The 18,555-nt window shown below is 42.9% G+C and overlaps 1 protein-coding gene across 1 annotated transcript in view; it reads right to left on the reverse strand.

The window, feature by feature from the left end:
- The window catches only part of LOC309545028 (putative ATP-dependent RNA helicase DDX60), a 496,323-nt gene that overhangs the window by 325,272 nt on the left and 152,496 nt on the right, over window positions 1-18,555 (reverse strand). Inside the window, exons 9-12 of the mRNA XM_082244135.1 lie at window positions 16,481-16,625; window positions 15,341-15,493; window positions 8,993-9,095; window positions 5,217-5,332 (exon numbers count right to left, since the gene is read on the reverse strand). Coding sequence (XP_082100261.1) covers window positions 5,217-5,332; window positions 8,993-9,095; window positions 15,341-15,493; window positions 16,481-16,625 — 517 coding nt within the window. The remainder of the gene's footprint in view (window positions 1-5,216; window positions 5,333-8,992; window positions 9,096-15,340; window positions 15,494-16,480; window positions 16,626-18,555) is intronic.

Genomic DNA, 18,555 nt, shown 5'->3' on the forward strand with positions numbered 1-18,555 from the left:
TGATATTATTAGTGCTCCTGCGCAAAAAAAAAAAAATCACTGCTGACGAAGAAGGACACACTACCACCTGCGACAAACAGGGGGGAGTACTAATATTGCAGCAACAGAACCTGATGCTGCTAAAAAAAAAAAAAAAAAAAATGATTTGAAAAGAAAAAAACGTCTATATGTCAATGAAAAAAAAGGGGGATCAGTGGGGTGACACAGACGTGTTGTATACAATACACTTCAGCGGCCCCACTACAATAACAGCACTAAACTGACTGCAGAAAAAACTGTGTAACATAAGAATCAGCCCTACATTACACTGCAATGGCTGATTATATATATATATATATATATATATATACTGCTCTGGCGGATATATACGCTGGACTTGGCTGATATATATATATACTGCACTGGTGGATATATAGCCTACAATAACTAATAAATATATATACTGAACTATCTGATATATACTTTGTATATCCTGCAATAACTGATAAATATATATATTCCCCTATCTCCTGAAATACCTGATAAATATATATATCTACTACACTGGCTGATCTATTATTAAACTACACACTCCACTAACTACCTGCCTAATCTCCACTCCTTCACGCAGCTGCCGTTTAAGCAGCCTTTATATAGTGTGGGGCGTGGACTTAGCCCAAGCCATGATTGGCTAAAGGCACCCTGCCTTTGGCCAATCACAGACAAATGCGCTGTGGTTGGCCAAAGCATACAGGTCAAGGTGCATGCTTTGGGCAATCACAAGCATTGCATTATGGCGGGCGAATTTCCCAAGAGCCGCCCCGTTTGTTCGTTGTTCTACGAACAAACGAACACCTGATCTTCGAGTCGAACTTAGCTGCGACTCGAACTCGAAGCTCATCCCTATTGGACATGTATAATGGTTATGATGAGACTTGACCTGGGAATTATCAATTGTTGAGTTTTCTTTTTTAAAGGGTTAGTTCACCTTGATCAGCAATATTTTGAAAACAAGTTGTGTTAGGCCCCTTTAACACAGGCGCCTCCTTTTGGCGGACTAGAGTGGAGACGGACACAGTGAAAATGGACCGCCGGACGGATTGAAAATAGGACAACCATCCGTCTGAAGTTTGCAGGCAGGATCGGATCAGCAAGCGATGGGTGTCAGCAGACAAGTGTTTGTTGACATCCACCACTCCATAGGGGAGAGTGCAAGGTCCGATCAAGTCCACCTGAAAAACTGGCAGGCTGACCTGATCAGACAGCCCGTGTGAAAGGGGCCTAAGTGTGAAGAAAAATTATGCTTTTTTATTCTGCTATTTGTCCTATTTACTGCAATACTAAAATGATGTTTCTGGGATAAAGTATTTTGAAGCTATTTATAAAATTGAAGTTTCTGTACATTTTGTGTACACTTTTTTTTCCTCATAGTGCCTCTGTAATTGAGTGCCGGTTCACACTTGTGCGGATGCGCTGATCGCATGTAATTCGGAGCGCACTGCTCCTTCATTACATGCGTTCTCCTGTGCGGATGCGAGTTCAGCCATACAGTTTGTATGGCTAAATTCGCAGCGCATCCGTAGCAAACTCGCACATGAGGCATTTTTTGAGCCACCTCAGAATCGGATCGCACAGTGGTTCACACTTGTGCGATCCGATTCTGTGCAAACTTGCAGATCGCACTGCGATATGCGATCAAACTGGGGGTGTCGTTAACATTTAATTGACACCCCCTGCGTATCGCATATGGCAGTGTGAACTGCCAGATGTGCGGATGCGATGCGGGATCACGCTGCATATTCGCAGCGTTCCCGCATCGCACAAATGTGAACCGAGCCTTAAAGTTCTTAGCAGTTGAAAATAAAACAGATAGACTGTATATTTTAACATTAAGACTCGGTTCACATTTGTGCGATGCGGGAACGCAGCGTGATCCTGCATCGCATCCGCACATCTGGCAGTTCACACTTCCATATGCGATACGCAGGGGGTTTCAATTAAATGCTAACGACAACTCCAGTTTGATCGCATATCGCAGTGCCTCATGTGCGAGTTTGCTACAGATGCGCTGCAAATTCAGCCATACAAAGTGTATGGCTGAACTCACATCCGCACAGGAGATCGCATGTAATGAAGGAGCAGTGCGCTCCGAATTACATGCGACCAGGGCATCCGTACAAGTGTGAACCAGCACTAAGCCCTTGAAGGTAATAATTTATATGTGTTTTACATTATTTTATTCCAAATCTTTTTAACAAATAATTTAAAATTAATACATGTGTAGCACTACCCCCGTAGGAGTTGCAAATTTCAGGGTTCCCCATCGCTGCACAGCCATGCACACAGGATCTTCAACTTGCATTCAGACACAGAAAACAGTTCTTGAGCTGGTTTTTGTTGTTTTATTAGGGTATAATAACTTGGATGGGGATGGTATGTTTTTGAGGGGGTTTGCTCGCTTGTCCCCCTCCCCCTTTCCTGAATGCTTGGATAAGGGTCTGGTATGGATTTTGGGAGGTACCCCATGTCGTTTTTTTTTTGTTTTCATAGGGTTTCCTTTAAAATCCATTCCAGACCCATAGGGCCTGGTAAAGATTGGAGGGGACCCCCACACAGTTTGTTTGGTTTTTTTTTTTAACATTTTTGTATTGCCGACACTGGTATTGTATTTCTGGCAATCTAAAATGTTTTTTTGATGAATTTTGATTTTTCATGTTCGGGTCCCATAGACTTTATTAGAGTTTGGGCTCAGGTTGGAACTTTTCCTCTGTTCGGGAGTTTTGGTGCGAGCCAAACCGGGGGGGTGATCAGCCCATCCCTACTAGCAAATATAGCACCAAATGACTGTGCCTGATTGTTAGGCCTTGCCATCTGAACTGTTTCTTCATTTTCTAACTCCGATTTCTAACTCCGAGCTGGAGGATCTCTCTGTTAGTGTTGCAGAATTGTCCCTAGGCAGCCATTCCTCCCCACTACTGCTTTCCACAAAAATGGCGTACCCTTGCCATGTACATACACTTTGCCATTATCAAATTATTTTCTAACAATTAACTAAACTTAAATTCAATGAAAAAAATGTTTCAAATGTTTTTTTTTTTAAACAGATTGTGTAAGATCTAGGTAATTTGTGAATAACAAAGGTCAATAGGCAAAATAACACAGTTTTAAGGGCTATTAATAAAGTAAACAAGTTCTATTAAAATAAGTCAATGTTTGTATAGATAGGTAAAGGAAGGGGTTAATAAAATGAATACCAAGGGGTTAAGAAAGGAACAGGGGATGAACAAATTAAATAGGGCTTATATAGGTCAACTACAATCTGAATGTGCTAAATAATGTAAAAGAGGCTAAATTAGCATATATGGGTTAATCAGGGGTCAATAAAGTATTCTATGCACACTGTGTAGGAAAAAGACAAAGGGGTTGATATACTAAAGGCAAATAGCCTGTGCACTTTTCAAGCACAGTTGTACTAATTTTCCCCAGAGCTTAGTGAGTGTGCTGAAGCTCTGCTGATTTCCATCATCCAATAATGTGTAAGCAAAAATTCTTTCCTTCTTTTTTTTTTTTTTTTCTTGCACCTGATTGGCTAAAAAGCTTCTAACTTCAGCTTGTTTAGTTAAGTTTTGACAATAAAGCCTGGAAACTGATTAATTTCTAGGCAGAGCTGCACCAGATTTTGCACTGTGGGAATGTCACACTGGACCTCATGCAACTTGGATTCTGTGCCTCTCCACTCTTTCTCCAGACTCTGGGGCCTTGATTTCCAAATGGAATGCAACATTTCCCACAGTTTGTGATGATTTGGGGAGCCATGTCATCTGCTGGTGTTGGTCCACTGTGTTTTATCAAGTCCAAAGTCAGTGCAGCCCTCTACCAGGAAATTCTAGAGCACTTCATGCTACCCTCTGCTGACCAGCTTTATGGAGATGCTGATTTCAATTTCCAGCAGGACTTGGCACCTGCCCACACTGCCAAAAGTACCAATCATGATCATGGTATCATTGTGCTTGATTGGCCAGCAAACTCGCCTGACCTAAACCCCATTCCGAATCTGTTGGGTATTGTCAAGAGGAAGATGAGAGACACCAGATCCAACAATGCTGATGCTATCAAGGAAACCTGGGCTTCCAATCCACCTCAGCAGTGCCATAGGTTGATCGCCTCCACACCATGCTGCATTGATGCAGTAATTCATGCAAAATGAGCCCCAACCAAGTACTGAGTGCATACTATACTGCACATGGACATACTTTTCAGTAAGTCAACCTTTCTGTATTAAAAATCATTTTTTTTTAATTGGTCTTATGCAATATTCTAATTTTATGAGATACTGAATTTTGGGTTTTCACGAGCTGTAAGCCATTATCATCAAAATTAGAAATGCTTGAAATATATCACTATATAAAATATGAGTTTCACTTTTTGAATTAAATTACTGAAATAAATGAACTTTTTGATGATATTCTAATTCTGTGAGATGCACCTGTGTGTCATTTTTATAAAGACTAATGTTTAGGTTCACATTTATGCATTTCTGTGCGACCGCGATTGCAGGGGCACAGCAGCCTATTCATTTGAATGGGCTGCTGTACCTGCGGAAATGCAGGAAACATTCCCTGACCCTTTTCTAAAACTGCAGCCACAGGGAAACTGCATGGTGCTTTGGCACCATTTGGTTCTACTCGATTCTGTGCATGGAAAAATGCACCATGTTTTCCGATGCGTGGGGGTGCCATTAAGAATTAATGACACCCCGGCGTCTCTGTAAGCAATGGCATGTTTTGGCTGCAGGTGCTGGAACGCATGTGATTTACACCCACATGCGTATGTGTGAACCAAGCCTTGCAAAAGGTATATAGAATGATCACTGTGATTTGCTGTCAGTGATCATTCAAGCAGGAAATGTTCTGATTGACTTTTAATCATAGGATTGGGAGCTCTGCTTTCTCCTCAGAGCAGGTCAAACGGTGGTGAACACAGGAGGTGTAAAAGTCGTTCTAGACACGCCTAAGGTACTTTGCAGGAGTTTTTTGGGCCTGTCCAGCATGTCCAAAGTCTGGAACTGCTAATGGAAAGTGCACAGAGTTGGTTTGTTTTCTAATTCTAGCTCAATTAAAATAAAACCCTATTTTTTAACTTGTGTTACTTTAAATTGAGTTACTATGTGATTTAGTGTACCTAATCAGTAATAAAATCAATATGACTCTCTATAGTTTGTTCAATTCATTCCTTACCCTGTTGTTCATTCCTTGTCCTGTCATAGTCGTCACTAAGTAGCCGATCTGTATGCCAGTGTCTAAGCTCATCATATGTGTCTTTACTTAAGAGCGAAGAAAAAACAGGATCATCCCTAAATTATGAAAAAAAAAAGAAGAAATTAATGGAGCATTTTTTGTGGATATAAATACAAAAGGTCATTAACTTCAAGCACACTCTCCTGCATTCATGCTTGAGAGTGTGTTTGTCAGAAGGATTCCAGGAAATAAATGCTACATCTGCCCTTACTCAAATGTCCATAGCCAGAAATGCTAGGGAGGGTGTTTTTCAAGGCAATTTCTCAACAAAATAAAGCATGGTGACCAGGGGCTTCAGCCTGAAGGCAAATTTGATTCCACAACACCCCCTTCCGATATCATTGGGGGGGTGTAAAGATCAGGGTGCTTTGTTCGGCGCTGGATTAAAGGTGAGTTTAACACTAATTATAGCATTTTGATGGAGCGACACCTCTGGACCCCTTTTCATTACACAGCAGCCTTAGAAATACATGGGTATGCTCCCCCAAAAATGTTTTGCCTGTTTATTATGTATTCGGTCTGACCAGACTATCGAGGTTGAGCAACCCTCCCCACCCCCCCACACACACCTGTACTCAATCAGTGTCCACCATCAAGTGGATATAGGAGGAGTCCCCTGTAGTACATTTGCACAGCTTTCCCAGCAAGGAGTATTATCTCCAAGGGTTAGAAAGGCTGGATTCATCTCTTTTTCATGGATAGTGTAGGACCCACTGATAATGGGGTACTTTGACGCAGTAGTGGGCTTGAGCACGATATGGCCATATGGTGGGACCAAACCCCCATTTTTATTTATGGATTGTCTTCAGATTTGGTAGTAATTTCTTTTGCATTTGCGCGCTATTCTTTTTTAATATACATGTCTTTTGGTTCATAGCTGCAGCAGCCTTAGAAATACATGGGTATGCTCCCCCAAACATTTTTTGCCTGTTTATTATGTATTCGGTCTGACCAGACTATCGAGGTTGAGCAACCCTCCCCACCCCCCCACACACACCTGTACTCAATCAGTGTCCACCATCAAGTGGATATAGGAGGAGTCCCCTGTAGTACATTTGCACAGCTTTCCCAGCAAGGAGTATTATCTCCAAGGGTTAGAAAGGCTGGATTCATCTCTTTTTCATGGATAGTGTAGGACCCACTGATAATGGGGTACTTTGACGCAGTAGTGGGCTTGAGCACGATATGGCCATATGGTGGGACCAAACCCCCATTTTTATTTATGGATTGTCTTCAGATTTGGTAGTAATTTCTTTTGCATTTGCGCGCTATTCTTTTTTAATATACATGTCTTTTGGTTCATAGCTGCAGCAGCCTTAGAAATACATGGGTATGCTCCCCCAAAAATGTTTTGCCTGTTTATTATGTATTCGGTCTGACCAGACTATCGAGGTTGAGCAACCCTCCCCACCCCCCCACACACACCTGTACTCAATCAGTGTCCACCATCAAGTGGATATAGGAGGAGTCCCCTGTAGTGCATTTGCACAGCTTTCCCAGCAAGGAGTATTATCTCCAAGGGTTAGAAAGGCTGGATTCATCTCTTTTTCATGGATAGTGTAGGACCCACTGATAATGGGGTACTTTGACGCAGTAGTGGGCTTGAGCACGATATGGCCATATGGTGGGACCAAACCCCCATTTTTATTTATGGATTGTCTTCAGATTTGGTAGTAATTTCTTTTGCATTTGCGCGCTATTCTTTTTTAATATACATGTCTTTTGGTTCATAGCTGCAGCAGCCTTAGAAATACATGGGCATGCTCCCCCAAAATTTTTTTGCCTGTTTATTATGTATTCGGTCTGACCAGACTATCGAGGTTGAGCAACCCTCCCCACCCCCCCACACACACCTGTACTCAATCAGTGTCCACCATCAAGTGGATATAGGAGGTGTCCCCTGTAGTGCATTTGCACAGCTTTCCCAGCAAGGAGTATTATCTCCAAGGGTTAGAAAGGCTGGATTCATCTCTTTTTCATGGATAGTGTAGGACCCACTGATAATGGGGTACTTTGACGCAGTAGTGGGCTTGAGCACGATATGGCCATATGGTGGGACCAAACCCCCATTTTTATTTATGGATTGTCTTCAGATTTGGTAGTAATTTCTTTTGCATTTGCGCGCTATTCTTTTTTAATATTAATTATAGCATTTTGATGGAGCGACACCTCTGGACCCCTTTTCATTACACAGCCCCCCCACACCTCCGGACACCTTAACATTACACAGCACCCCCCACCCCAAACGCACACACACCTATGAACCTCTTTTGCATCACACAGCCCCCCCCCCACACACCTTTGGACTCCTTTTGCATCACACAGCCTCCCCACACCTTTGGACTCCTTTTGCAATGCACAGCCCCCCTACCCCCCGAAGCTCTGCCCCTTCCTACCTTATTCGGGCATTCAGAGGGGGAGACAACAGGAGAGCAGAGCAGGGACCAGTACAGAGGCAGAACTGGAGAGAGAAACACCAGCACATTTTGTACAGAGCACAATGTTAAGGGGTACATTTCATATGAAGTGCAAGGCTCAGGATAGCGCTGTACAGAGTGCAAGGTTCAGGACTGCACTGTACAGAATGCAAGATTCAGGAGTGCATTACGTACAGGGTACAAGGTTCAGGAGTGCATTACGTACAGGGTGCAAGGTTCAGGAGTGCGTTGTACAGAGTGCAAGGTTCAGGAGTGAGTTACGTACAGAGTGCAAGGTTCAGGAGTTAGTTTAACTGCAAAGACACCAATTAATTAAAAATAGCACGCTTATCTTAAAATCTTGATTAGCAGCATACAGAAGCCAAGGGAAGAATGACGGCATCAGATCGTTAACAAATAAGTGCAGCCTAACAGGACATGTAGAAGTGTAAACTTCCATCCAGCACAGCCAGGGATTGGTGGGCAAGCCGACAGCCGTACGGCCACAATGAGAGTGAGTGGAGCTGTCAAATAAAAGCTCTGATGTTAGCGATGGGCGGGGTTCTGCCCCTGTGCCCCGTGTATACATTGCTGGCTGGGGAGGAAGGTGGCAGGGGGCGGGACCAATTGTAACTACTGTATGTGCACCCCCAGCAGTGCATAATAAACCTACATTTTAATAAACCTGAATTATACAATGCTGTGGGTGCACATACAGTAGTTACAATTGGTCCCACCCCCTGCCACCTTCCTCCCCGGCTGACTGTTTTCCTATGCACAGGCTGTCTGACAAAGGGGCAGAGCCCCACATATCGTCTCCGACAACTCCTGACATCAGAGCTTCGATTTAACAGCTCTACTCACTCTCATTGTGGCCGTAAGCCCCCCAATCACTGGATGTGCTGGATAGATGTTTACGCTGCTGAGGTATGAAGCCCCGATTTCCAGGCCAACCCCAGGCCTTGGGATTCAGGGCTAGTGATTCTAAATGAGCAATATGAGGCCTGGGGCTTTTTGGGGGCACACTCAGGACTATAGCCTGGGTCAGCCCTACCCTCCCGACGCCACTGAGTGACACAGATGGCTGGAGGAGTTTGCTTTGATTATTAAAAATGAATTAAATTGTGTTTTTGGTTTGGGGTGCTCAGATGCAGTGAAGATCCATTTTAAGCTCATATAAGATTTTAGTGATTGAGATTACATACATTTTAACACAACATTATCCCCACATTCTTCACATAAAGACACAACACAGTATTCATAACAGAGCATTAAATATGTAACAGTAACATGTTTTACCTGCTTAACATTGGCAATTCCTTAATAGTATCTCCAGCATAATCTTCAATTATGTCACTTTGCATAGGCAAGAGGCCTACAGGAAGCATATTGTCTTGTTGCACTTGGAAAAAGAAAGCAGAATTTAAAAAAAAAAAAGGTTTATAAACACCAGAAAGAATCGTTTGGCTGAGTTCTTCCATTCTGTGCTCATGAATATGACCCCTAAATTCTATAAACATTGTAGCTTTACTTTTAGGGTAGTTCCCACCTTTTGGTCTGCCTAATTATTGGCTCACCATTTTTGGCCCCTAAAATATCATATGCAGTGGTTATAGAAAAGAATCGCCCACCTTTAAAAAAAATTACATTTTGTTGCTTGGCAGCCTGAAATTAAGACAGACACAGTTTTTGTTTTATCCAGCTGTATTTACTCAGTGCAACTTTTAACATCCAAGTGAAAGATATAACAATAACATGTCAGAAAAAAAAAAACATCATAGGGTAGAATATTCCATGACCGCACAATTGTCAGTTGAAGTCACGCAGTGTCAAATTGCAAAAAATGGTCTGGTCATTAAGGGGGTAAATCCTTTCGTTCCAGAAGTGGGTTAAAGCTGCCACTTGGCCCAGCCAGGTGAGTTTGTATTTAGGTATATGGGTGATATTGCTCTTAATTACTTAAAGCAATTGAGAATATTTGGACTCAAAGGGAGGCTGAGGTAGGGAAAACCAAGGCTATCCCTAGATATTGCAAGTTTTTAGTCGCCCATCGATAAGGATGTAGTTGTTGTAGAGTCCTCAGATTACGTGATGGGATCCACATAGGCAATGTTACTGATTTAGTAAAATTAAGTTTATAGTACGAGATATTCCCTAAATGTTCTAACACTTTTTGAATCCTAGTCATGGAAGAAGCCGGGTTAGTTAAGGTTAGAATTAGGGATGCACCGAAATGAAAATTTTGGGCCGAAACCGAAACCGAAAATGCAGGATGCCCTTGGCCGAAAACCGAAACCGAAACCGAAAATGACTTTTTCCCCCAAAAAAATTTGAAATGGATAGAACAGGGACATAAACCAAAAACAGGCAGCGACGTACACCTACACCTGTCGCTGCCACCCTGTCACAGTATATGTACTGTGATGGGTTGGCAAGAGGTTAATTTAATTACCAATGGTATTTGTATTATGAGGCATGAGGGGTTAATGTATTGTCACTGCTGGTCACTCATCTATTAGTGACTGACCAGTGGCAGGTAATTAACCCCTTTGTGCTGCATTAGTGCAACCAGTGTTAATTAACACTGACACTGGTTGCACTAATGCAGCACAAAAGGGGTTAATTAACTGCCACTGGTCAGTCACTAATAGATGAGTGACCAGCAGTGACAATACATTAACCCCTCATGCCTCATAATACTAATAGCATTGGTAAGCTGCCTCAGCTCCCCTCCCCCCTCCCCCACTGCCTCAGCGTCCTCCTCCTCGGGTGTCCTCTCCTGCATTCAAAAGTCCCGCCTCTGGCCGGCGGCACCGCCTCTCAATGATGTCCCTACTACTCTGTGCATTATGAATGGACATACTAGGCGGGGGGCGGGGCGAGCGGCCGCTATAGAGAGAACTATTGTGATCCTTCACTGTCAGCTCAGCACGTCTATGTATGAATGAGAACTGAACTGAGCTGACACCGGGCGGGGGGGCGGGCGGAGCGGCCGCTATTAGCTGTGACTATGTGAGAGCTTCTCTTCCTTGTCAGCGGAGATACGTGCCTGTCAGGGAAGTGAAACTCTCACATAGTCACAGCTAATAGCGGCCGCTCCGCCCGCCCCCCCGCCCGGTGTCAGCTCAGTTCAGTTCTCATTCATACATAGACGTGCTGAGCTGACAGTGAAGGATCACAATAGTTCTCTCTATAGCGGCCGCTCTCCCCGCCCCCCGCCTAGTATGTCCATTCATAATGCACAGAGTAGTAGGGACATTATTTAGAGGCGGACGGCCGGCCAGAGGCGGGACTTTTGAAACCTGCCCTGCGCTGCGCTGCGCCCTCCTCCTTCCCCACGGCGGCCATTTTTATTTTCGGCACTGTTAACCCATTATCGGCCGAAATGAGAGAGGCTCATTTTCGGCCGATAATTTCGGTGGCCGAAATTTCGGTGCATCCCTAGTTAGAATCACATCGTGATATGAATATATTCTGCTACTTTAATTCCCTGTATCAATGGGTCTGAATGTATCTTTTCGGCTAATTGTTCCATTATCAGGGAAAATATAAAGGGTGAGAGGGGACAGCCTTGACAAGTACCGTTTGTTATTAAAAATTTGTCAGACATAAGGTTGGAAGTGTATACCACGGCAATAGGCTTAGTATAGAAGGCTGATATAGCAGAAAATATGAAGCCTAAGAAATCAAATTTGGAGGGAGTTCCCCATAGATACCCCCAGAGCACTAGATCAAATGCTTGGGGGTTTCCACTATTCTGAGTGGGTTAAACATGCAATGGGTACCGTCTGGGGCCTGCCTACCTGTTAAGGTCTTACAATGCCCTCCTGTTGGCAGCCATCTTGGACATGTGCAGACTGCTGCCTTATAAACTCAGATTGCATCATCACTTGCCTGCTGCCTGGGTGTCGCACAGTGATGATGCTGCACACCTGACTATATCTATCACCTGGTGAGTTGCAGTCCTTGCTCTTGCATTTGTGCTCCAAGGTGCATCTCTGCTAGCAGTCTTCTGTTCTCCATGTTCCTATGTGTATGACCTGGCTTGGCTGACGACTCTCCTGGCTCTTGACCTGGCATTGGCAGACAACTTGGCATCGGATGACTGCTTCTGGACTTGACCCCATTTTATTCCTGATCTCACTTCCTCACTCTTGCTGTGCGTTTATTGTTGTTTGCTTCAATAAACTGCTTTATTTTACCTGCATTCCCATGTGATCTGGTTTCCTGAAACCCTGACAGTACGCAAGGGCCATGATCCTGACAATGCAGGTACTACGCTCCCCATGCTAGTTACCAGGCTCGATCAATAAGATCACCTTTTGGGTCAGTTCGCTCAGGTGTTGGAGATGTTGTTTGCACGCACAGCACACCTTGCTCCTGGTGCTACTAGGCCGTAGTTCCTCCTGTTGTCACTCCTGCTGCTGCCCCTGTTGCCATTCCTGCTCCTGCGGTTGTAGCTGGAGTCGCTGTTACCAGATGGATGACTGGTTCAGCCCCCCTTCCTCAGTGCTATGGAGGTGAACCGAGTCAGTGTTGTGGCTTCCTAAACCAAGTGGGCATTTATTATGAGATGGTTCCTCAGGCGTTTCCTTCTGATAGGTCCAAGGTGGGCTTCCTAATCTCATTGCTCTAGAACAAGGCCTTGGCCTGGTCGATTCCCTTATGGGAGAATGATAAACCTGTGATACTCGATTATCAAGTTTTGTTGCCTCCTTTCGTAGGGTATTTGATGTGCCTGCTCGCTCTGCCTCTGTTGCAAAGCATCTCCTGTCCATTCCACTGCAGCTAAAGTGTCAGCTGAGTGGGCATTTAGGAGGAGGGAGGTCCGGTGCCTATATTGCAGTCTTGATGGGCATTTCCTGAAATCTTGTCTGACCCATCCTGGAAACGCTGCACCTAAGGACCTGTCGGGCGCAGATCTTAGGTGGAATTTTCTCATCCCCGTTTCCTGTAAAGATAAACTGCTAATCACAGTTGTCTTCAACATGTGCCATAGTGATCCTTCCTGCCTTGCATTTGCCATAGTGATCCTTCCTGCCTTGCATGTGCCATAGTGATCCTTCCTGCCTTGCATGTGCCATAGCGATCATTCCTGCCTTCCATTTACCATAGTGATTCTTCCTTCCTGCCTTCTATATGCCATAGTGATCCTTCCTGCCATCCATGTGCCATAGTGATCCTTCCTGCCATCCATGTGCCATAGTGATCCTTCCTGCCTTCCATGTGCCATAGTGATACTTCCTGCCTTCCATGTGCCATAGTGATACTTCCTGCCTTCCATGTGCCATAGTGATCCTGTTTGTGTATCTACCATTGAGTTTTTTCCGGTGAATAAATTAGAGGAACAATGTACCCTTTGCTAATTCACGTATGGGGGTGTGGAATCTGGGCGCCTCTTTATTTTTAAAGGGGTATCCAGATTCAGATAAGCCCCTTGCCAACAGATCCCCACAACTATGGTGCCAGGGTTTTGGGTAAGAGGCCCTTGTCCATATCAACATAGGGACATGGTGTTTTGTCAGGGGACTAATGTTAGAGAATGATATATTCTCCCAGCAAAGGGCAACAAGGAAACTATTACACATATTTTAAAAACATTACGAGTATTTGTCAAGCATGCTGAGACATTCACCACGTGAATGTTTTATAAATAGACTCCTTAAAATGACACTAAACTCTGGTTTAAAAACAAATTCTATTGAACCACTTTGTGTCCAGGCCATTTTTTTAAAATTTCACACATATTTAAAAAATCATCTTTTGTTGCTAGAAAATTACTGTAAACCCCCAAACATTACATATTTTCTTAAAGCAGAGGCCCTGTAGAATAAAATTGTTGCAGTTGCAATTTTATATGTCCCACGATATTTACGCAACTCTTTGTCACCTATTTTTAGGAAAACACATACTAAAATGAATTCTACTGCACACAAACATAATACACCCATTTTTTTGTAAAATATAAAAGATAGGGTGGTGCCAAGTAAATATTTACCAAACATGTAAAGACTCAAAATCATGTGTGTCTCTGAAATGGTGGATATTTGATAGTGCTGGATATTTTGTGGATATGTAATAGTATTTAGAGGCTATCAGTTTAAAGTTAGCTTTGAAGTATGACAAAAAGCGGGGGCAGGGGAGGAGAGAACTGCCAAGCCACTTCTGGTGCAGTAACAATTTATTCACAAGATTCAAATGTACAAACCAATATATACACTCACATAGTATCCAGTAAAAAAGGCTTGTCAAGTTGACAATGTTAAAACGAGGGAGCCCAGATGTCAGCAGCGGGCGCCGCATGTCAGCTTCAGCCGCAGAAGCGAGATAGAGACTATGATTTAGGAGTATTGCTCTCACTTCAATATTTGTGACGACACCTCACATATTGGTGTCTGTAGCTTATCCATCAGCACCTTTTTTTAGACTGTCATACTGAAGCCTTTAGTTGTACTTTAGTAAACACACTGCAACTTGTTATAATTTAAGACTAATTGTTACATAACTAGAGAGTTTTGTTTCACTTTACATGTAGCATCATCTAGCTAGTGTGTTTGTGTATATAATTAGCTGCTAGTGTAAGCAAATCTGGTTTGGCTGAGAGCCAGGCCTGGGTTGAATCTGGTTCAGGGATAAGTGGTTTAGGAAGGCTAGATGACTCAGCAGACAGCTCTTCTGGTGCCTCCCCCTGTTTTCTGGAACCTTGGAGAAGGTTCTACATGTAGTGGGTGGAAGTCAGGAGGTGCGATTTGGCATATTTTTGAGGTCCCTGGCCAATCCTCAGCAAAAAGGGACTAGAAGGGGGTGGGGACCCCAAAAATAGGTATGAGGCATGCCAACAGGGGCAGTCGGGTTGGAGATGGGGTGCTAAGGAGGCTTTTAGTGCCCCTTGGGAGTGCCCCCTAGTCTGGAGGGGGATGACCTCGGGCCTGGGGCTCAGGTGCTGGAGGAACCCTCTACAACACAAAGAGGAATCTATTCCTGGAGGCATGAGAGCAAGGACAGTACAACAGGAGCAGGTCAGCACATCCGGAAGATCTCCAAGAAAGTCAGACGGGTGGGCTGGTGAGTGTCCAGTCTGGGAGGACTGTGGAGTGAGTGTCAGTCTGGAGGACTGTGGAGTAGTTACCCTGGAGGGCTAGTGAAAGGGGCTGTTGCAGCCAAGAGGGCTGGCAGGGCCTTAAGAGGTGGTGCTGGGAGCAGTGACAATGGAAGGAAGTACTGGAAATGTGTTAGCTGTGTCACTCCAACATTCTACAAATATAAGGGCTGCAAGTCCCTGCCTGTAATGAGCAGTTGGGAGCCAAGCAAGTATGTGCCAGAGGAGGTTGGAGCTTTATATAAACTGTATATAGGAAAAGTTGTCCCTGGAATTGTTTTGATGTCAAGTGGGCATCCCATAATTTCCAAATCCCATCCAAGTTGTAATCCCTCAAACAAAAAAAAAAAAAAAACAAAGCTATGGACTCTTCTCTGACTGAGTAACTGTGAAAATGTAAGGTGTCTGGCTGTGCAGGGTGGGGAATCCCTTTCTACGTGCAGTGCAGCTCCTTAGGGGGTGCACTACATACAATTGCACATATAATTGCACTACATACAATTATATTGATTATAAACTGGCTATTTAGTACTGGAAAATCTACATACTATTCACAGATGACTCTGGTGTAAGAAAATGTTTCACTGTTGTTCTCAGTTCACAGGACAGAAGATGTTCTCCTTGTGGACATAATTTCAGTATGCTGTTCCATAAACATGTATACATTTCATTTATTTTCTCCCCAAATTCCAACTTCAGATCTGAAAAAAATGAAATTGATAGAATTTAAGTCTTACCTTGAGCTATCCAAACCCTCAGTCTGATTGGTCCATATTCAGGCCACCTATTCACTTAAGCCCAGTACTTTCCCTAGTTTCAAACTTTACCAGAAGGAGAGCTGAATCATTTTTTTTAGCACACAGGGGTAAATGATCGAAAGATACACTTTTAGTCAATCAGCGGGAAACAAGCATTGAAAAGGCCTAGCATGTCCAGTACATTTGTTTCACATGAGTGGTCCAGTCAGGTCTGTCTGTCTGTTTTTCAGGCAGACCCGATCGGACCCCCTATTCTCCTGTATGGAAAGGTGGATGTAAATGGACTTGTGTCCATTAACATCTGCCTACCCCCAATCCAGTCCTATCCAGCAAACACAAAGGGAAGGGGATCTGTTCCCCTCCATCTCGCTGGATCGGATCAAAAGGGAGTTGGGTGTAAACGGACAGCTGGTCCGTTTATATTCGACTGCCCATAGAGAAGAGCGGGCTTTGCTTATGCAGAGTGAACATGGCCAGTCAACTGCCCATTCCGCTCAGTTCAGCAGGGAATCAGCGGACAGATCCTCTGCTGAGAAAAACAGATCAGACCCGTGTGAAAGGGGCCTAAAGGCTTTGGTATACTTGAATTTTTTTTAAGTAGAATGAAAAATTAATTAAATAAATATGTTAATAGCCAGGACTAGGATGTGAGTAAAAAGCCCTGGTGCCAGAATCATTATTTTAGCAATGACAGGAACAAATGTAAAAGGCCCCATGTACTTCAGACATCATCTTAATGCAATTCCTCAGTAGTGTCCTTGTTTTTTTAATAGTTGCCGTTTCCTAAATTGTGAATTTGTAAAATTATTCACTCATTGCTGCTTAGATAATTGGCAGTAGTCAATGAAAATCCTCAAGTAATTCAAATAATGTATGTTCATTTACATACACTGTATATTCTTTTAGACTTTTTCTTTGTATGGCACATACCTGTATTGTATTCTCTTTCACAGTAATAGGCAATGTTCTTCAGCAGTAAATAATCACTTATATCGGAAACATAAGTCCAGTTTATTTCTGTCTTTTTGCAGTGCTCTTTCATTAGACCTAATGCAATATGATTACATCTTTGTTGCTTTAAAAAGAGAAGTGTATGACATATTAGTGTGGTTGACCAGAAGAATAATTAGAAAAAAAACAGTATAGCTTAAGTATTTTTTAACCATGCAGGGCAAAACTTAAGGTGAAATTTAAAGTGTAGCTATAATAAAAAACAGAATAATCATCACAAGGAACATAACTTACAAGCCATCAGATGTGTCCCTTGTTCTGATTCCCCATCTGTTAGTAGAAATCCTCTTTCATCCATGCCACTCCTACCCTCACCTCTACTACTGTAATCTTGCAGTGCGTTTGGGTTAATAAAAGCAGGGGCTGTCTCAGGCTCTCATCAAGAGAGATTGACTATGCCTGCTTTTTCTACCCATCTGCTTCATTCATAGAATCCTTACTATTTCTATTAATGAAACAGGATCTATGAATGGAGGCGGCGGACCTATCAATCTTAGCCTTTTTTGGATAAGTCTACGATGTTCACCTACCCGTTTGCGCATAGTGAGTGTCGTGTGTCCTACATATAGTAGGCTGCACGGACATAGATGACAAATTCAGTTGAACATATGATGGAATGATTAAGAACATTTCCTTTACTGTCAGAAATAGTCGGGCAACCATGCAGTACAAATTGACAGGTGAGTAATTTTCCTACATTGGAATACACCTTTCCTATTGTCAAAATAAGATCTAATGTCTGAAGTGGGTCCATGTTTGGTAATTTGTAGTTTGCTTGGAGCTAACATTTTTTTTTTTATAGTTCTTGCTCTCCGGAAGGTCACTTGTGGTACTGGCAGTAAGATGGGGCCTAAATTCTGGTCTAAACACAGCGTTCCTCATAATTTCCTACAGGCACATAAGAAGGACATCTATTGTCTGGAATCATGGCCATTGAGGCCATTCCCAGGGGTACTCTGACCGAGAATGAAAGATTCTCCCTTCTTTGCAAGAGGGAGATTTTTTGGATTTTCTCCTTGACCCCGGTGGCCTCAATGAGGAGCTTGAAGTACATTCTATCATCTAGTTATAATCTATGCTCGCTCTGCAGGTGTGTTGGCCCCAATTGGTGTCACTATAACCTTTTACAATTGTCCTTTTGTTGTGCATTTTCATATATATATATATATATATATATATATATATATATATATATATATATATGTATGTGTGGGAGTATATATATATATATATATATATATATATATATATATATATATATATATATATAGGAGTGTATATATACATATATGTGTAATTTCTCACAGGTAATGTGGTTTCCTTTTTCTTTTTCATTGTTTTTATCATCTTGTTCATTTCTTGTGAGCACTGATGAAATAGTTTTATTTACATATATACCTATAGATGTCTAGATGCCCAAATATATATAGTATCTCACAAAAGTGAGTACACCCCTCACATTTTTGGAAATAGTTTATTATATCTTTTCATGTGACAACACTGAAGAAATTGTACTTTGCTACAATGTAAAGTAGTGAGTGTACAGCTTGTATACCAGTGTAATTTTGCTGTCCCCTCAAAATAACTCAAGACACAGCCATTAATGTCTAAACCGCTGGCAACAAAAGTGAGTACACCCCTAAGTAAAAATTGTCCACATTGGGGCCAAAGTGTCAATATTTTGTGTGGCCACCATTATTCTCCAGCTCTGCCTCAACCCTCTTGGACATGGAGTTAACAAGAGCTTCACAGGTTGCTACTGGAATCCTCTTCCACTCGTCCATGAGGACATCATGGAGCTGATGGATGTTAGAGACCTTGCGCTCCTCCACCTTACATTTTAGTATGCCCCATAGATGCTTAAATAGGATTTAGGTCTAAAGACATGCTTGGCCGGTCCATTACCTTTACCCTCAGCTTCTTTAGCAAGGCAGTGGTAGTCTTGGAGGTGTGCTTGGGGTCGTTATGTTGGAATACTGCCCTGCGGCCCAGGT

Source organism: Pelophylax lessonae, assembly GCF_965119305.1.
Source record: "Pelophylax lessonae genome assembly, chromosome: 1".
Lineage (NCBI taxonomy): Eukaryota > Metazoa > Chordata > Amphibia > Anura > Ranidae > Pelophylax > Pelophylax lessonae.